The sequence below is a fragment of the Antechinus flavipes genome, chromosome 6 (genome assembly GCF_016432865.1).
Source record: "Antechinus flavipes isolate AdamAnt ecotype Samford, QLD, Australia chromosome 6, AdamAnt_v2, whole genome shotgun sequence".
In the NCBI taxonomy this organism is placed as follows: Eukaryota; Metazoa; Chordata; class Mammalia; order Dasyuromorphia; family Dasyuridae; genus Antechinus; species Antechinus flavipes.
In genome coordinates, this window is record NC_067403.1 from 129,318,170 (window position 1) to 129,340,175 (window position 22,006).

The following is a 22,006-nucleotide window of genomic DNA, read 5'->3' on the forward strand; positions in this document are numbered from 1 at the left end:
CCAGGGTAATTTTTTACAACATTATCCCTTGCACTTGCTTCTGTTCCGATTTTTCCCCTCCCTCCCTCCACCCTCTCCCCTAGATGGCAAGCAGTCCTATATATGTTAGATATGTTGCAGTATATCCTAGATACAATATATGTTTGCAGAACCGAACAGTTTTCTTGTTGCACAGGGAGAATTGGATTCAGAAGGTAAAAATAACTCGGGAAAAAAATCAAAAATGAAAATAGTTCATATTCGTTTCCCAGTGTTCTTTCTTTGGGTGTAGCTGTTTCTGTCCATCATTTATCCATTGAAACTCATTGTCAAAGAAATCCACTTCCATCAGAATACATCCTCATACAATATTGTTGTCGAAGTGTATAATGATCTCCTGGTTCTGCTCATTTCACTTAACATCAGTTCATGTAGGTCTCTCCAAGCCTCTCTGTATTCATCCTGCTGGTCATTTCTTACAGAACAATAATATTCCATAACATTCATATACCACAATTTACCCAGCCATTCTCCAATTGATGGGCATCCATTCAATTTCCAGTTTCTAGCCACTACAAACAGGGCTGCCACAAACATTTTGGCACATATAGGTCCCTTTCCCTTCTTTAGTATTTCTTTGGGGTATAAGCCCAGTAGTAGCACTGTTGGATCAAAGGGTATGCACAGTTTGATAACTTTTTGGGCATAATTCCAGATTGCTCTCCAGAATGGTTGGATTCGTTCACAACTCCACCAACAATGCATCAGTATCCCAGTTTTCCCGCATCCCTTCCAACATTCATCATTATTTTTTCCTGTCATCTTAGCCAATCTGACAGGTGTGTAGTGGTATCTCAGAGTTGTCTTAATTTGCATTTCTGTGATCAATAGTGATTTGGAACACTTTCATATGAGTGGTAATAGTTTCAATTTCATCATCTGAAAATTGTCTGTTCATATCCTTTGACCATTTATCAATTGGAGAATGGCTTGATTTCTTTTTTTTTTTCTTTATATATTTTTATTTTTTATTTAATGATTACTTTATATTGACAACATTATCCCTTGCACTCGTTTCTTTTCCGATTTTTTTTTTCCCCTCCCTCCCTCCACCCCCTCCCCTAGATGGCAAGCAGTCCTTTATATGTTGGATATGTTGCAGTATATCCTAGATACAATATATGTTTGCAGAACCGAACAGTTCTCTTGTTGCATAGGGAGAATTGGATTCAGAAGGTATAAATAACCCGGAAGAAAAACAAAAATGCAGATAGTTCACATTCGTTTCCCAGTGTTCGTTCTTTGGGTGTAGCTGCTTTTGTCCGTCATTTATCAATTGACACTTAGTTAGGTCTCTTTGTCAAAGAAATCCACTTCCATCAAAATATGTCCTCATACAATATCGTTGTCGAAGTGTATAATGATCTCCTGGTTCTGCTCATTTCACTTAGCATCAGTTCATGTAAGTCTCGCCAGTCCTCTCTGTATTCATCCTGCTGGTCATTTCTTACAGAACAATAATATTCCATAACATTCATATACCACAATTTATCCAGCCATTCTCCAATTGATGGGCATCTATTCATTTTCCAGTTTCTAGCCACTACAAATAGGGCTGCTACAAACATTTTGGCACATACAGGTCCCTTTCCCTTCTTTAGTATTTCTTAGGGATATAAGCCCAATAGAAACACTGCTGGATCAAAGGGTATGCACAATTTGATAATTTTTTGGGCATAATTCCAGATTGCTCTCCAGAATGGTTGGATTCATTCACAACTCCACCAACAATGCATTAGTGTCCCAGTTTTCCCGCATCCCCTCCAACATTCATTATTATTTTTTCCTGTCATCTTAGCCAATCTGACAGGTGTGTAGTGGTATCTCAGAGTTGTCTTAATTTGCATTTCTCTGATCAATAATGATTTGGAACACTCTTTCATATGAGTGGTAATAGTTTCAATTTCATCCTCTGAAAATTGTCTGTTCATATCCTTTGACCATTTATCAATTGGAGAATGGCTTGATTTCTTATAAATTAGGATCAGTTCTCTATATATTTTGGAAATGAGGCCTTTATCAGAACCTTTAACTGTAAAGATGTTTTCCCAGTTTGTTGCTTCCCTTCTAATCTTGTTTGCATTAGTTTTGTTTGTACAAAGGCTTTTTAATTTGATGTAATCAAAATTTTCTATTTTGTGATCAGTAATGGTCTCTAGTTCATCTTTGGTCACAAATTTCTTTCTCCTCCACAAATCTGAGAGATAAACTATCCTATGTTCCTCTAATTTATTTATAATCTCGTTCTTTATGCCTAGGTCATGGACCCATTTTGATCTTATCTTGGTATATGGTGTTAAGTGTGGGTCCTTGAATGGCTATCCTTTTTAAGAATTTCATTTTAAATTGAAATTTCCTTAAAAGAACATAAAATGACTTTATATAACTTCTTAATGTGTCATTCTAGAAATTTTACTTCTTAGCCATGGCAATTTAAAGAACTATGGCTGAATGATATGTATTTATTAGTTATTAGATAAAAATAACCTTCAGTGAAGTCATATTTGCATAATTCCTTGTGACCTAATATTGACAGCTACCCAGTATGTTAGCTAGAAAGTAAAGATTATATTTTGTTGGTTAAATAATGTCTAGGTAATGAAAAGATTTAAAGTTACATCTGTCCTTGAGAGAACTGAATGATCAGAATTGTAAAGCATTACAGTGATATAATTTTATTTTTTAAGCTTTTTTTTTTTTTTTTTTGGCTGAGGCAATTCGGGTTAAATGACTTGCCTAGGGTCACACAACTAGGAAGTATTAAGAATCAGGTCAGATTTGAACTCAGGTCCTCCTGACTTTAGGGCTGGTACTCTAATCACTGCACCATCTAGCTGTCCCTAAGTTTTTTATTTTAAAAATGTATGCGTATATGGAACCTTGTGTTCGAAATTTTTTTCTTTCTCCCTTGCTTCCCTCCATCTCCTCCCTTAGAGGGTAAGTAAGCCAATATATGTTAAACATGTGCAATTCTTTTATGAATATTTCCACAATTAACATGCTACACAAGAAAAATCAGATCAAAAAGGAAAAAAAAAATGAGAAAAAACAAGAAACAAGCAAACCTAACAAAAAAAGTGAAAATATTGTGTTGTGATCCACACTCACTTCTCTACAGTCCTCACTTGATGCAGATGGCTCTCTCCAAGTGATATAATTTTAAACTCCATCCTGATCTGTTCCTTTGAAATCGAAGGGGGAAAATATTAGATTTTTTTTCTATCGTATTATTCAAAATTATTTGCAAGTTAAAGGAGTTAAGTGATTTTTATTAAGGGGAAAATGTTGGAGGAAACAACAGAGAAGAAAGGTGACTTCCGTGTAACATGATAAAAAAGCCAATACTTAGATTTGGATTATTTAATTATACTTAGTAACAGGAATTTTATGAAGAATACAAAGCAAGAATACTTTCATCAAATCAGTTGCATAATTGAGAATAGGTTAAAAATCACTAAAATAAATTATTATAAAAATGCATTATGTAATAAAACAGCATAAATGAACCTATTAACAAATGGTAATAGGTTCTTGTGGGTCCTAATTTAGATTTTTAAAAATTGAATTTAAAAAGATGTGATGCAGTTTTTCAAATAGAACTAAAATTGACAAGGCTTCCAAAACCATAGCTGGAATATTAATTCTGGCATTATTAATCCCTACCCTCCCAAACTGAGATTGTATTAGAATATTGGCTCAGGGTTGTTATCAACAGATGACTGGATAAAGTAGAAACCACTACAGGTTTTACATCATGTTAGTATGATGCTGGAAGTAGCTTCAGTTAGCAAACCAGTAATTTTTACAGATTATATATAGCTGCTTATCCAACTGGAAAGAGTACATTTATTTTGGTCTTTATCTTTCTAAACTGAACAATGTGATTTATTAAATTAGGCTTATTAAGAGGTTAGTACATCAACCATGCTATAATTATTATTGAAAAAATCCCAGTTCATTCTAAGGAAAGAGTAAACCTAAGTGGAATGAATCACTTTTCTAGGCTTTTCACTTCTATTTGCAAAAAGCTCCTAATGAAATATCAAATAAGCAACCTTTAATTACCTTTAATTTGCAAACACATTAACCAACTTGTTGATCACGATGTTGGTGATTATTATTCAACTGAAGCATATTAAATCTAACAACCAAAACCCAATATTAACAAATCTAGGGAAAATTACAATATGGCATTCTACACAGATGATTATTAATTGTATATTTATGTTATTATGAAAGAAAATTGTAAAGGGCTGAAACTTGGAATAGGTTCACTTGAATCAGACAATTGAGCACTTAAAGCTAATTACCTATTCTAAAGGCACTTTTCTCACCATTGGTGCTGGCTCAATGTTTGATGTAAAGATAATTGTAGGCAAGGATTAGAGGGTGGGATGAGAAAACTCACTTGGGGGCAGGACCAGGAAGAGAAAGGTAGAGATTTTAGACTCTAGAAGCTAGGAGAGATCCTTGGCAAAACTGGCAGTCTTTCTCTCTAAAGACCAAGGACTTTTGCTTATCCTGACTCTGGCTGATTCAGAGGCCTCCAAGAAATTAACCCGGACTTTACAGAAAATTAGAAATATAAAAATCTTAATTTTATTCTTAAGGATAACTATATTAAAAATAGTAGTTATTTCAAAATGTTCCAGTAGGAATCTTTAATTTTGGTAATAATACATTAAAATATTGATACCATTTTGTAATTCTGAAATGACTTAGTATATTTAAAATAAGGGGAATATTATAAGAAAAACATTAAGATAAAGGCATAATATGACATGATAATTTCAAGGAATTTCATGATCACTAGTTTTTATTTTGGAAAAAATTATACAATTTGATATTCTGTCTTTTTTCCTAGCAGAGAGACAATTTTTTCTTATGGTGAAACAATTTGGAATATTTGAACAAAGAGTATATATAGTTTGATAATTCTTTATGCATAGTTCCAAATTGTTAGCATTCATTTTTATAATTTTTTTGCGTTCTAAATTTTTCTCTCTTTTCCTTCCCTTCCCTCTTTCAAAGGCAGTAGGCAATTTGATATGTTTTATATGTGTGTTATGTAAAACATTTTCATATTATTCACAGTTAAGAAAGAAGTAACATCAAAAGAAAAAAAAAACACATGGAAGTTTCAAGTGAGAAAAATATACTTTGTTCTGCATCCCTAGTCCATCAATTCTTTATCTAGCTATGGATAACATTTTTCTTTGTGAGTTCTTTGTAGTCTTATATCATTATATTGCTGAGAAGAGCTGGATCATAGTTAATCATCACACATTATTGCTGATACTCTTGATGATTCCATGACATTTACCTGATTCTAGTCGTTTCACTTTGTCTCAATTTGTATAAGTCTTTCCAGGTCTTTCTGTAATCTGTTTATCATTTCTTATTGCACAATAATATTTCATTACATTCATATATCATTGCTTATTCAGCCATTCCCTAATTGATGAGCATCATTATATTTTGCCACCATGAAAATGACTGCAATAAATATTTTTGCATGTAGAAGTCTTCCTTTTTTTGTGATCTCTTGAATACAGATCTAGTAGTGGTATAGCTGTGTCAAATGATTATTCACAGGTTAGTTGCTGTTTAGGCATAGTTACAAATTGCTCTATAGAATGGTTAGATTAGTTCACAACTTCACCAACAATGCATTAGTATGGTAATTTTTCCACATTCTCTCCACATTTGTTACTTTGCTTTTTTGTCATTGGCCAATCTGAGAGGTGTGAGGTGGTATCTTTTAATTTGTATTTTTCTAAGCATTTTGAATTTATTTTGGAATATAGTATAAGATGATGAGCCATGCCTAGTGCTTTCCAGTTTCCCTAGCAGTTTTTGTTAAATAATTTCTTTCCTAGTAAGTGATTTTTGTATTGAACACTGGGCTGTTGAGTTCCATTATTTCTTTTTCTTATCCAATCTGTTCTTTTTAATTTACCATTTAAGTTTTGATACCAATTAGCTTTGATAACTGCTTCTTTAAAACATTTTAGGGGCAGCTAGGTGGTGCAGTGGATAGAGCCCCAGCCCTGACCTCAGAACCTGAGTTCAAATTTGGCCTCAGATTGTTGATACTTCCTAATTGTGTGATCCTGGGCAAGTCACTTAACCCCAATTGCCGCAGCAAAAAAAACAAACCAAACAAAAAAAAACCTCCATTGTTTAAATTCTGGAAATGCTATTATCCTTTCATCCCTGCTCTTTAGATAGATAAGGATATTCATAAACATGTATATGTATATGTGTGTGTTTACCTATTTATATAGACATATATATATATATAGGTATATATACAAAAAATATATTTAGAGTAACACTTCTTATTTGTATATCAGCTACAACATGACATAATGAGCAATGAAGTTGACATGGGGAGGGATAATCTATTTATTTATAGTTCTTAAGATCAGTTAGGCAGACCATAAGATGGCATGTCTGACATGTCAGATTTAGAATATTGCATTCTATCTAGAGACTACAGTGATTTAAAAAATGTGATTATTCATTTGCTTGTCATAAAATAATTTATAAAGAATGTACATAATTTATAAATAGAGATGACAAATGAATATATTTCATTCTACTTTTAGTGTTGAGGAACATTTAAGTACCAGAGCACTTTTTTATGATTTTTCTGCTTATTAAAATTTGTAAAAATAATTTATTGGCAATATCTGTAGAGTGTTAATGAAATTATCAATTCACCTCCTTCCTCCCTCTCTCTAAGGGAGCTCAGTGTTAACCAGAGATTCTTAGCAGCCGAGCAATGATGGTCAGGGAAGGTTCTATAGCAGTAGCAGCTGACCTAGATAGCACTGAAAATAAGATTCCATCTTATTTAAATTTATTTGTCTTAGGCTACCATCCCCATTCTAGTGTTTATTTTATCATGAGTTTATAAAAACTGATAAAACTTTTATTGTAATAGTTTTTAATCACAAAACAGTTTTCAAATAATATTTTACCCTTCAATTTCAGTTATAAATATATGATTTTATTTGCATTTTTATATAGTATGATTGTATATCAGTATAACTGATAATCTGAATGCTGTACTTTTGTCCATTGTAGCCAATAAACAACTTACAGAAGTATGCTGTTTCTCAGATATACAGGAACCCTTTAATCTGAATCAAGATTCTACTCAACAGGTAATTTATTTTTATGTGCCCATTCCACCCCCACCACCCCCACCCTCCGAGGCTAAGACTGAAAGAACTAGGATATTCCAACCCTTTAATGATGATGGCTCTGCCAGCTCCCCAATCAATATATCTGAAGCTTAACTCATTAGTGGAATTAAAACTGATGGGGAATCAAAAATAGAGTCCACCTCTTTTAACCTACAGTTGGGAAACTGCTTCAGTTGTCTAAAGCCAAGGTCATTCAAATAATTAGTAGCAGATCTGTTATAGATTCAGATTAGAGATGGAAAGAACATTCCCTCACTTCCATTTTATAGCTGGGGAAAATAAGTCACAAAAATATTAAGGTACTTGCCTAAGGTCATATGGGTAAGGAGTGGAATAGCTGTGATTTTAGTCCATCTTCTGGTGCTAAATCAGTGTTCTTTCCAATATATCACACTATCTCCCTAAACTTTTTCATATATGTGTGTGTCTGTATATATATTTAAATGTTTATATAGATACATGTAAGTGTGTGTGTGTGTGTGTGTGTGTGTGTGTGTGTTATGATGGGGGAAAGAAATCCATTCCAGGTATGGAGATGAAAAGCCATTAAGAAAATGTACATTAACATAACATAATAATATTGGATATAACATAGAATGTGTATCATTTATATAACAGCATATATAATGTGTTCTATATAGCACATATTATACAATAATATACATATTATAACAGCATATATAATGTGTTCTATATAGCACATATTATACAATAATATACATAATGTCATATGTATTATACATCTATATAAAACATCATCATATATTATCTACTTATCTGTCTGTCTATATTCTATTAGTGATTTCCCCATCTCTTTCTTTGCTTATTCCCTTCTTCATTCGATTTCCTTCTTCCATCTTCACTTCTAGATGTTAAAGTCCTACTATTCCTTTAAGGTGATTTCAGATGTGATCTTATCTGAATCTATACCCCCTTTGATGGCCTATTTTTTATTTATCTTTATATTCCCAGCTCACATCACAGTATCTTGCACATTGTTGGTAGGCAGTATTCCTTGTTGCATTCAACAAAGTACTTTGAATATAAAAGTTCAAATTTCAATAAATATTTAAAAGTTGAATTTTTATCAAAGGTCACATGTATGGATTATCTAGTTGGTTTAGTAGACTATTTGAGATGGGGTCATTACATTGCTTTTTTTTTTTTTTAAACCAAATTATGGTACTTCTGATATTTTTTTGTACTTTAAAAGTATTCAGTTTCCATTGGTCTTCATATTATTTCAGTTTCCAATTTATTTTCTTCAAAAATACTTGTATCAATTTATTTGAATTTTCACGTTATGTCATCATTGTCTTTTTAAAAAAATTATTGATAACTTATTTTTGTCACCCACAATTCCCTTTCCATTCTCTGACTACATTCATAAATGAAGTCTTCAAGAATTTTACATTAGCTTGTCTTTTATATGTTTTTACTCTTTTAAAAATGTATCTTTTAAAATGTTTAATGTAAATTGACTGCATTTGATAATTTTCATACTTTTATATGAGATATAAATAAAATTTTTGCTATTTTTTGGAATATTGTGCAATTTCTATATTAATTATATATCTACAAGGTGCCACAAGAAAACCAAGATGATATTTTAACTGAACCTAATGGATCATTAGAATCATTGCTGGTGGGTCATTTTTCAAATTACAATTTAGCCAAATGTTATACATCCAAATTCAGGAATAACATACCGTATATACTCGAGTATAAGCCGAGTTTTTCTGCCCAATTTTTGGGCAGAAAATCTCCTCCTCAGCTTATACTCGAGTCACTAGATAACACATGTGTAAATATCCCTTTGAATGCCCCCCTGCTGTGTAGTATACAGCGTGAGTGCCCACTGTGATACTACAGGGCTGGTCCTTGCTACGACGATGTGGCTGTTCCTGTAGTATCATAGTAGGTAACCGGACTGTATACTAATGCTGGCAACCGCTCTACATACGTATACCGGCACCCGCTCTCCTCCTCTGCGGGCACTGGTGTGCTATCTAAACCTACTGATATAATAAGTTTTCCCATATTTTTGGGTTAAAATTAGGGGCCTCAGCTTATATTTGGGTCGGTTTATACTCGAGTATATACGGTAAATTTGAAATAAAGTTTTGGGTTTCTTTTTGCAAATATTCCATACTAATTATACTTCCACCAGTTTAGATATCATGTTATATATTTATTGTGTCAGTAAAGTTTCTCCCAGATTTGTTAAAATGTTAAAATTAAGCACCTTAATATTTTAAGTGTAACTATTAATATTTTTATATACTTATTTTAAAAACAATAGCTTTTAATTTTAAATAATAGCATTTTATATTAAAATATATGCAAAGATAGCTTTCAATGTTCATGCTTTCAAAACCTTGTTCCAAATTTTTCTCTCTCCCTTCTTTTCACTTTTTCTCCTAGAGAGTTAGCAATCCAATATATGTTAAACATATATAATTCTTCTAAACATATTTACACATTTGCCATTCTGCACAAGAAAAATAAAATCTGAAAGAGGAAAAAAAATAAGAAAGAAAACAAAAAGCAGGCAAATAACAAAAAAGGTGAAAATACTATGTTGTGATCCACATGCACTCCCAAAAGTCTTTTTTCTATATGTAGATGACTGTCTCCATCACAAATCTATTGGAATTGGCCTGAATCACTTCATTGCTGAAAAGAGCCTCATCCATCAGAATTGATTGTCGCATAGTCTTGTTGTGTATAATGCTTTCTTAGTTCTACTTACTTCACTTAGTATCACATCATGTGTCTCTAGGCCTCTTTGAAATCATACTGCTTGTTCCCCAACTGATGGGCAGCAGCTCAGTTTCCAATTCCTTGCCACTATAAAAAGAGCTGTTACAAACATTTTTGCACATGTGGGTCCTTTTCCCTTTTTTATGATCTCTTTGGGATACAGGCCTAATAGAGAAAGTGCTGGATCAAGTATGCACAGCTTGATAGCCTTTTAGGCATAGTTCCAAATTGCTCTCCAGAATGGTTGAATTAGTTCAGAACTCCACCAATGATGTGTTAGTGTCCCAGTTTTCCCACATCCCCTCCAACAAAGTACTTTGAACATAAAGTTCAAATCTCAATAAATATTTGTCAAATGACTTTTTATCATTCAAAGGTCATATGTGTGGATTGTCCTGTTAGTTTAGTAGAATATTATCTTTTCCTATCATCCTAGCCAATCTGAGAGCTACATAGTGGTACCTCAGTGTTGTCTTAATTTGCATTCCTCTGATCAATAGTAATTTAGAACACTTTTTCATATGATTAGAAATCATTTCATTTTCTTCATCTGAAAATTGTTCATATCTTTTGATCATTTATCAATTGGAAAATAGCTTGTATTCCTATAAATTTGAATCAATTCTTTATTTATTTTAGAAATGAGGTCTCTATCAGAACTCCTGGATGTAAAAATTTTTTCCCAGTTTTGTATTTCCCTTCTATTCTTGTTTGTATTGATTTTGTTTGTACAAAACCTTTTTAATATAATCAAAATTATCCATTTTGCATTTCATAACGTATTCTAGATCTTCTTTGGTCATAAATTCTTTCCTTCTCCATAGCATGTAATTTTTGTTGTATCATGATCTGAAAAAGATGCATTTACTATTTCTGCCTTTTTGCATTTGATTTGGAGGTTTTTATACCCTAGTAAGTGGTCAATTTTTGTGTAGTTTCCCATGTATTTTCAAGAAAAAAGTATATTCCTTTCTATTCTCATTCACTTTATCTAAAGGTCTATCATATCAAACTTTTCTAAAATTCTATTTAGCTTCTTAACTTCTTTCTTATCACTTTTGCCTTCTCCTTCTGTTCTATTACCTCCCCCTTTCCTTTCCCCTTTCTCTTCCTACTTCCCTGTAGTATGAGACAAGTTTCTTTTACAACCTAATATGTCTCTATCTCTTTGAATCAAATACAATGAGGTTAACGTTCATCAATGCTCCTCCCCCTCCCTTTTCCCCTCAAATGTAAGAGGTTTTTTTGGCCTCTTCATATGATCAAATTTACCCTATTTTACCTCCCCTTTTATCTTCTTCCAGTACAATCTCTTTTCCACCTTTAGTTTCTTTTTTATATCATCACAGTAAAGTCAAATTATACTTCCCTTCTTTAAGTATACCCCTAACAAAGATACAGTTCTCAGGAGTTAAACATGTCATCTTTCCATATAGGGATGTAAACCTTTAAAAATCATAGTTTTTTTTTTCTTCCCTTTTTATCTTTTTATACTTTTCTCGAATTCTGTATATGAAGATTAAATTTTCTGTTCAATTTCTGTTCAACTCTTTTCATCAAAAATAAATGAAATACCCCCTGTTTCATTGAATGTCCATCTTTTTCTTTGAAAGATAATCTTTCTGGATATTTGATTCATGACTATAGTCCAAGTCTTTGCCTTCCAGAATATCATATTCTAGGCCCTGCGATCCTTTAAAGTAGAAGCTGCTAGGTCCTGGGTATTCTGGTTGTGGCTCCTTGATATTTGAATTGTTTCTTTTTGGCTGGCTTGCAATGTTTTCTCCTTGATCTGATAATTCTGAAATTCAGTTATAATATTCCTTGGAGTTTATATTTTGGGATATCTTTCACGAGGTAATCAGTGGCTTCTTTCAATGACTATTTTACCTTCTGGTTCTAGGATATTGGGGCAGTTTTCCTTGATTTCTTGAAAAATGCTATCTGGGCCACAATGTGATTTTCAGGTAGTACAAATAATTCTTAGATTGTCTCTCCTGGATCTGTTTTCTAGGTCAGTTGTTTTTCTGATGAAGTATTTTACATTTTCTTCAAATTTTTTTTTTTTTCCTTTTTGGGGGAGTTTGATTCTTGATGTCTCATTAAGTCATTCATTTTCATTTATTCAATTCTCATTTTTAGTGAATTACTTTCTTCCTTTTTTTTTTTTTTAAATCTCCTTTTGCATTTGGCCAATTGAATTTTTAATGAGTTGTTTTGTTCAGTGGATTTTTTTCTCCCCATTTCACAAATTCTGTTTTTCAAAGAGTTGTTTTCTTTTTCTTTCACCAAAATTTTTTAAGGAGTGATTTTCTTCAGGTAATTTCTGTGTTTCCTTTTCCAGAGCTCTCATTTACTTAGCCCATTTTTCTTCTAACTCTTTTAAGATCCTTTTTGAATTCTTCCAAAAGAGCCTTTTAAGATGGATTCCACGTTATATCACCCTTTGAGTCTTCATCTAGAGGCATTTTGCCTTTAGCATCCTTAGGGTTTGAATTCCTCCCTATCTCCATAAAAACTATTGTGGCAATTTTCTTCTTTTAAAATATAATATGATGGTTTTCTCTGGGGGAGAGCAGGTTTCTCGAGGAGGTTTTCTGGAGGCAGCCTTAGTTGCAGTTGAAAGTAAGAATCACCTCAAAACACAGCCAGATGATAAAAGTTCAGATCTTTTATTGCCTCCAGTATAGCTCGGTTAGCTTAGAGGCCTATCTCTCTGCTTGGTTCCAAGAGCTCCCTCCGAATGTCTCCAAATCCAAAGGTTTGTCCTTCAGCCTCTTGGTTCCAAGAGCTCGCTCCGAATGTCTCCAAATCCAAAGGTTTGTCCTTCAGCCCAGCCAGCACCAAGGTGAATCTGTCTTGCCTCTGAGAGAGGGTTTCTGGCTCTTAATCTCCCAGAGTGCTCCTCCCCCACCCCAGTCAATGTTCTGAAGTAAAACTCCTCACTCAGAGAGGGCTTCTGGCTGAACTCACTTGACGCTCCCCTCTCAATCTAAATTCAGCTGAACTCTCCTGACTGGGCTCACTGAAGCTCTATTTATGCTCCTTTGAGAGAGGGATTGTGGGATGTGAGAGAGGGATTATGGGTTTCTTCCCAGAGTGCTCTCTGGCCCTAAGAGCTTCAAGGGAGGTGTGAATTCACAAAGTTACACAGTTAACTTTGTGAATCTCCCATACTTGTGAATTCCAATGAGTACTTAAATAACTTCTTGCTTATATGAACTCTCTAAACGTGTGAACACAAGTATTATTGTCTATCAGTTCTACTTAGTACCTTGTTTCTTCTGACCCATAACATCTCCTTATAGGATTAGATCAATCATACTGAACCATGCTAAATTAGATAATTATTGTCTCTATCAACTAATCATTTAACAGTTTGTAAAGATTCCAACAAACTATGGTTAGAGCCATTTTTGCTTTTTTGCTCATTTATCTTCCTAGGGCAAAGGGGAGATTGTCTCAAGCTTCCTATACAGGAAACAGGGCTTCATGCTGCTCTGGGGCTGGTACTGCCAACTTCCTTATGCTGGGGTTTAGGAGCTCACTATTTGCCTATTATAGTTGTGGGGGTCTCACATGCACCCCCAGTCACAATACAGAAAAAGTCAAGTATGATGAATTAGTCAAGGCCTGATGTGCTTCAGATTCTAACTAACATTGTTATTGGTATTTTCTTTCAGTGTTCTTCCTTGAAAGATAAAGAAGAAAATTCTTTTATAGCTCTTATATCTAAGGAAAAAGAGAGGAAGTTCTGTAAACCTAAGGTACAAATTATGAAGACTATTCAAATGTGTTCTCAGTTTCTTAACATTTACAGATATTTGGAATCAGTTCTGCTATTCAGAATATTATTAACCAAAATGACAAAGTATTATTTTAAAAAATAATAAGAATATTTTATGGCCATTTCTTTTTTTTTATTTTGAAGTCTTCTTCCTTTTTAGTAGTTTATTTATACATATTGCATCTACCAGCTTTATCAAAGAAATGAAAAACAGCAAAAATGTAGTGAATAGCCAGCCTTAGAACCAAAAAACTTGATGGAAAGGTCTGAGTCTTAATACATACTGACTATGTGATCCTGGGCAAATTACTTTGCAATGGAAGCAAAACAGCAGCCCACCCAACATGTTATTGTCTAGGCAATAAGTATTTTTCATATACTATTTTTCCAATTTGTATAGTTAGATTATCTCTTTCAGATGACTGTTTCCCTTAAATTGTGAGCTTCTTGAGGGCAGGAACTGTTTTTGCCCTTTTTAACATCTCCATTATTTAACTCAGTGCCTGGAATAATATAGTAGGCACTTAATAAATGCTCATTTGACTTATTGACTTCTCATTTCTGTAAGAAACCTTTGTCTTGTTCTGGAAATTGATATGCGATGTTGTCTGCAGATATCAGCTTTTAGAAAAAAAAATTTTTTTTACTAGCAATCATTCTTCTAATTGGAATTTCTGTAATACCCTCCATGATACTAATGAAGATCTATAGGCAGTTTGTTTTATGCCTCACAGAACAAGTAATCTCTATAGTCATATTGTCACAAAATCTTGCTTGATTTTAATATGAATGTGGAAGATACTTTGAAAAGAAATGTATAACTGTTTAGTTCTACTCAATTAAATGCTGTTTTAAAATCAACAGAAAATAGACACAGTGTAATCTTCCATTCTCTTTTTTTACTCCCTTGTGGGAAAATAAAGCGGTGATTTGCTATTGAAAACTATCTGTGTAGTTCCAGTGGTTTTTTTTTTTTTTTTTTTTTTTAACTCTCAGTGGGTACATAGGTAATCTTAAAATATTTTTATAGAAATGAAAAAGTGTTGCTATATATTTTTTGGGGAGATGTCAAGGGACTCTTCTATACTTTCAGATTTTTAAAAAAATGATTTCTGAGTGTTTTCTTCTACATCTATTCATAAAGCCTGCTTTTAGCTTCCTTTTCTTAAATTTACTTAGAGGTTAAGTCCAAATTCGGTGATTTTGCTGTTCTTGCTGATGTGAATAAATGATCACAGTAACACTGATAGACCAGAGTGGTTTCACATTCTTCCTTTTTCTTTTAACTTCATTTTTAAAAGATGCACTCAAGGTAACTGGAGTCAGCTGGTTTCCTAGATTAATTTTCTTCTTGGGTTTTTTTGTTTTGTTTTGTTTTGTTTTGGTAAGGTAGTCTCTTTGCAATCTTCCTTTTCCTCCTCAGTACTAGTTGGCATGTAAACTCAAACTTTAAACTAGAATTGCCTTTGGCTGCTGGGTTTTTCCCTTAAGGAGGTCAGTTGTTTTCTGGCTGGAGTAGTTTCTGAATTCTTTTGATTTCTCTGTAATGACTGCTTTTCATCTGTTAAACTTTTCTTATAAGTGGTGATAAAAATTTAGGTCTTTTGTCCATTTCTCCCTCACCCCCCCTTTTTTAGAGCTTATTTAAACAGGTTGTATTGGGGGCACAATAATGACACATGCTATCTTCCTGTCTTTTTTGTTGTTTAGTCATTTCTGTGATGTCTGACTCTTTGTGTCCTACTTGAGGTTTTCTTTGCAAAAATACTGGAGTGATTTGCCATTTTCTTTTCCAGTTCATTTTACAGATGAGGAAACTAAGGTGAACAGAGTTAAGTGACTTGCCCAGGGTCACACAGCAAAGAAGATTTGAGTTCTCTTTTCCTATCTTTAGCCTTTTATTAATTGGGTATTGGCTTTTGATCATTTCTCTAATCATTCCATGATCTCACCATTCAGATGATGCCATTCAATTTATTTTTTTAAAAATTATTGATGCTTTAAAAAAATCACTGTCAGGTGGTGAATGAAAATGCAGAATCAAACAAATTTAGACAAATAGCCAGTGTGGGAATTTGTCTTGCTTGACCATGTTTTTTTGTTAAAAGGGTCCAAGATAAAAAAAAAAATAATAATAATAATAAAAAAAAAGGGTCCAAGATAATCTAATAAATGTTTATTAAGTGCTTCTTATGTGCCAGGCACTATGCTAAACTTTGGGGATACAGTTAATAAAAACATAGGCAAGGATCTTGTTTGACTTTTTTTTTTTAAATGTTTGGTAATTGAAAAATTAAAATTTAATTGAAATCTTAACCATCACTTCCCAGTGGTTTTTTCCTACCTCCAAACAGAACTCTTCTTTATAACAAACATGTAGAGTTAAACAAAACGAATCAATATTTTGTATATGTCTAAAAATGTGTACTTCATTTCATAACTAGAGTATACCATCTCTTTGCCAAATTGTGGGAAGTGTGCTTTACCATTAATCCTTTGAAGTCACTATTGATGACTGAATTGGTTAGCATTTTTATATCTCCATTGCAGTTAAGCAGTTCCTGGTATGTCCTTTGTAATACAGATTGATAACTTAAAAAGCTTTATAAAACTTTAACTGTAGGCAATGACTGATAAATCAATTGTTAATACATTTAGTTGTTATAGAGGGAGAAGTTAAATAGAATTCTGGCTTTATGATATAATTCTACCCCTAGAATTCATTATAAATTTGGAACACATCCTTGTGGGGGCAAGGGGAATGTGGATTTATGAAATATGTATTTTTTAGTATAATGGGATAAAAGTAAGCATTTTAACAGGTAAGAAAGTGTGTTCATATTTATGTTTCTTTATGCTCAAAAGAAAATCTTCCTTAATTGTTAACTGTATATATTAGGAGTTTTATTTTCCTTTTAAATTTGTAATTTAGAATCTCTGCATTAAATTTTAGTAACTTTTTATTCATTGTTTTGCCAATTTACTATTTAGAAATAAATCCTTTATGTACCCCTTTAAATATCATAGGTAAAATGTCAGAATTTAGAATGAAAAGGGCCATTGGAGATCATCTAACCAAATTCCTCATTTTTGTAATAAGGAAACTGAGGACCATTGAGGGAAGTGAATTGCCTAAAATCATAATACAGGGCATAGCATAGAATTTGAATCCAGGTTCTCAGATTCTAAATCTAGGGTTCTTTCTCCTGCACTTTGTTGCTTCTCTTGGTTAATTTCTTATAGAATAGAAAATAGTGATTACGTGATATATAGGACCCCCAAGAAAGAACATCAGACAGAGGCTCAGGTCAATGAAAAATCTCTAAGGATAGAAGAGAACAGGAGCTTTTTTGGACTTTCTATTCTAATCTTTGCGCCCAGAGCGTCTAGTCTGTTCCTTCTACTACGGACAGAAACACTCTCCTTTTCTACCTTACAGCCTAGTTCTTATTAAGATACCCTCTCTTTGTCTATAGATATTCAGAAGTCTTTGCAAAATGAATCACACAGGATTAGTTGGCTCTCTTATTCATTGTTTAGTTATTCTTTATAACTTTTGGGAATGTGCCTATTATACATCTTGAGGATTTTATATATATATAAACATATGTGTGTTATATATATATTTATATATATATATACACATACATAATGTTCTAGAGGAAAGCAAAACAGTTACTGCCTCTTATCTAATTTCTTTTTAAATATATATTTTAGATATTTTCTATTTATACTTTAGGATAGAATAGCAAATATTTTCTGAGCTTTAGCATTTGAGTAATTTTGCAGTTTCTATTGTAGGATGAGAATCAATGTCTTAGTAATTATTTACCTTAGTTGACATTTTATAGAAAACCAAGCTATGATTTTTCTAAATAGATATTAAAAATGGATTCTTCTTCCTTGTGCATTTTAAATATTTTCATTTTTAATTTCTAGGGAGTTGAATTTCAGGGGCACCAAGTGCCAGGATCAGCTTCTAGTGAGGTAATGATCAGAAGATCCAGTTCTCAGATGGAGTGGAATCAATATCCAGATAGTGTGGAATACAAGAGCTTCACACAAGGACCTTGCTTTTTGACACCAAAGTTGCCTAGTAGTTGTATGATGACTGACTTCTTACAGGTAAAAAGATTTCTTATGTTTCTATTTCAGCGTATTATTTTCCCTTATTTTAATACCAAAATACATTCTTTGAAGAGAGTTATACTAGTAAAAGTAGTGGTAGAGCTAAATCAGTACATTGATCCAAAAACTTAGGATTAGGGGAAAAAAAACATTTTAAAAAACACTTACTTTTTAGGAACAAGTATTCAAAGAATTGTTACTTTCTGCATAAAAGGATTATAATTAATGAAAAAAATAATGGATCTATTAAAATAGGAATACCAATTCACAAAGGTATGCAGAATGGTGCCTCTAATTGTGGAAATCTATATACATGTTAATAAATGTTATAGAAAAAGTCTGATCCAGAAATGTAAATAACCTTGGAGTTTAATTCCTTGAAATTGAACCTCATTGAAATACAGCCAGCTCTTGATTGGGTCCTAAGTGGAACATCTCCACACTGTTTTAGAACTTCCTTCATTTAATATACAATTAGGCAGTTAATTAATACAATTAAGAGTTTAACCTTGAGGCTGATTGGTAAAGGGGGACAGTACATATTTTAGTGACACACAAGTGTGTATAATGTTCTTGAAATGTTCTTCACATATACCATTTGAGTAAAGATTACTATAATTATACCTAACATTTATCTTATATATTATGCTTTTCAAACATTTTCTCTTTTGGACTCAACTGAGTTTCATTGGAGAAATGATGGACAGAAACAGCTACACCCAAAGAAGGAATACTGGGAAATGAATGTGAACTATTTGCATTTTTGATTTTCTTCCCGAGTTATTTTTACCTTCTGAATCCAATTCTCCCTGTGCAGCGGGAGAACTGTTCGGTTCTGCAAATATGTATTGTATCTAGGATAGACTGCAACATATTTAACATATATAGGACTGCTTGCCATCTTGGGGGGGGGGGAAGAGGGAGGGAGGGGAAAAAACGAAACATAAGTGATTGCAAGGGATAATGTCGTGTAAAAATTATCCTGGCATGGATTCTGTCAATACAAAGTTATTATTAAATAAAATAAAATTAAAAAAAAAAAACAAAACAAAACATTTTCTCTTTTGTATCATTTTTTCTCATTAAATCCTTTATGTTAAAGAGGTCATTTGTTATTCCCATTTAATATATGGAGACACTGAAAGAGATTGTCCAATACCTATGATCCTGTCATGAATAAAATTGAGTTTTCTTGACTTCTAATCCAGTTCTCATTCCATATACACTATGTTGCCTTTGTTGAATTTGTTAATATTTTTCCTATTAGTCTTTTGTTTATTTTGTTTATTTTATTTTATTTTATTATTTTTTCATTGAAGCTTTTTATGGATATGGACATGCATGGATAATTTTTCACCATTAACCCTTGAAAAACCTTATGTTCCAAATTTTCTCCCCTTTCCCCCCACCCCCTCCTTTAGATGGCAAGTAATCCAATATAAATTAAAACATATATATATATATATATATATATATATATGTTAAATCTAATATATGTATACATATTTATACAATTATTGTGCTACACAAGAAAAATTAGATCAAAAAGGAAACAGAAATGAGAAAGAAAACAAAATGCAAGCAAACAACAAAAAGAGTGAAAATGCTATGTTATGATCCACATTCAGTTTCCAAAGACTTTTCTCTGGATGTAGATAACTCTCTTCATCATAAGATCATTGGAACTGGCCTCAATCAGCAGAGATTGAGATCAGAATTGATCTTCATATAATCTTATGGTTGCCATGTACAATGATCTCCTGATTCTGCTTATTTCTCTTAGCATCAATCAATTCATGTAAGTCTCTCCAGGCCTCTCTGAAATCATCCTGCTGATCATTTCTTATAGAATAATAATATTTCATAACATTCATATACTATAACTTATTTAGCCATTCCTCAACTCCACTCAGTTTCCAGTTTCTTGCCACTACAAAAAGGGTGGTCACAAACATTTTTGCTTATGTGAGTTCCTTTCCCTCCTTTAAGATCTCTTTGCGATATAAGTTCAGTAAAAACACTGCTGGGTCAAAGGGTGTGTACATTTTGATAGCCCTTTGGGATAGTTCCAACTGCTTTCCAGAATGGTTGGATCAGTTCACAATTCCACTAACAATGTATTAGTGTCCCAGTTTTCCACATCCCCTCCAACATTCGTCATTATTTTTCCTGTCATGTTAGCCAATCTGAGAGTTATATAGTGGTACCTCAGAGTTTTCATTTCTTTGATCAATAGTGATTTTTCACATGACTAGAAATGGTGTCGATCCGAAAATTGCCTATTCATATCTTTTGACCATTTATCAATTGGAGAATGACTTGAATTGTTATAAATTTGAGTCAATTCTCTATATTTTATAAATGAGGAATTTATCAGAACTCTTGAATGTAAAATTTTTCCCCAGTTTATTGCTTCCCTTCTAGTCTTATTTGCATTGATTACAAAAACTTTTTAACTTAATATAATTGAAATTATCTCTTTTGTGTTCAATAATGTACTCCAGTCACAGTGACAATTTTGTGATTTGAAAATGTTCTTTTCATGGCAAAAATGTTTTTAATTCATTGTTAATTTTAATGAGGTAAATAAATGTATATATTTAAGCCCTCAGATGGAGAAAACTTTTTGGAAGAAGGTCTAAGCTTCAGAGAAAAAGAGGATTTTCAGATGTCAACTGACTTTATTAAGGACCCAAATGAAAATAATACTTGTAAGTGAGATTTAACTTTGTAAATTGACTAATAACACTAGGAATAGTTATTAAGTATGGTTGTTTTTTTTTTTTCCTTCATAACAGTTTTGGATTTCCCTTTTACTGATTCTGGCAATACTGTGTCATCTTATTCTTTGGACCACAATTTGAAATTATCAGAAGGGTCCTCATGGGAAATAAATAAGGTATAAACAAACCTTTCATAGTTTGGGGAATTATTTTTTACATATTATTGTTAAAAGAATGTGAATGATACCATGTCTTTTAAGATTATATTCTTACAATCAAACCATTCTCCAATTGATAAATGGTCAAAGGATATGAACAAATAATTTTCAGATGATAAAATTGAAACTATTTCTACTCATACTAAAGGGTGTTCCAAATCACTATTGATCAGAGAAATGCAAATTAAGACAACTCTGAGATACCACTACACACCTGTCAGATTGGCTAAGATGACAGGAAAAAATAATGGTAAATGTTGGAGGGGATGCGGGAAAACTGGGATACTGATGCATTGTTGGTGGAGTTGTGAACGAATCCAACCATTCTGGAGAGCAATCTGGAATTATGCCAAAAAGTTATCAAATTGTGCATACCCTTTGATCCAGCAAGAGATTCTAAAGAAGAGAAAGGGACCTGTATGTGCCAAAATGTTTGTGGCAGCCTTGTTTGTAGTGGCTAGAAACTGAAAAATGAATGGATGCCCATCAATTGGAGAATGGTTGGGTAAATTATGGTATATGAATGTTATGGAATATTATTGTTGTCTAAGAAATGACCAGTAGGATGAACACAGAGAGGCTTGGAGAGACTTAATGAACTGATGCTAAGTGAAATGAGCAGAACCAGGAGATCATTATATATTTCAACAATAATACTGTATGAGGATGTATTCTGATGGAAGTGGATATCTTCGACAAAGAGAAGATCTAATTTAGTTCCAATTGAGTGAGCAATGATGGGCAGAATCAGATAAACCCAGAGAAGGATCACTGGGAAATGAATGTGGACTACTTGCATTTGTTTTTCTCCTCAGGTTATTTTTACCTCCCCGTGCAACAAGAGAACTGTATGGTTTTGCACGTATATATTGTATCTAGGATATACCATAACATATTTAACATCTATAAGACTTCTTGCCAACTAGGAAAAGGGGTGGAGGGAGAGAAGGGAAAAGTTGGAATAGAAGTGAGTGCAAGGGATAATATTGTAAAAAAATTACCCATGCATATGTTCTGTCAATAAAAAAGTTATAATAAAATATTATATTCTTGCTCTCATTAATTGTATTGCAAACAAAGGACAAATGTTCCCTTCAACTTCTAATACCAGAATATAAAAAGGAGTGGTTATAT

General features: G+C 32.7%; 1 protein-coding gene across 1 annotated transcript in view; it reads left to right on the forward strand.

Moving 5' to 3' along the window:
* ZGRF1 (zinc finger GRF-type containing 1) overlaps window positions 1-22,006 on the forward strand; it is a 94,874-nt gene that overhangs the window by 11,383 nt on the left and 61,485 nt on the right. Inside the window, exons 6-10 of the mRNA XM_051967141.1 lie at window positions 7,132-7,211; window positions 13,700-13,783; window positions 17,743-17,928; window positions 20,537-20,642; window positions 20,730-20,830. Of these exons, the coding sequence (XP_051823101.1) occupies window positions 7,132-7,211; window positions 13,700-13,783; window positions 17,743-17,928; window positions 20,537-20,642; window positions 20,730-20,830 (557 nt within the window). The remainder of the gene's footprint in view (window positions 1-7,131; window positions 7,212-13,699; window positions 13,784-17,742; window positions 17,929-20,536; window positions 20,643-20,729; window positions 20,831-22,006) is intronic.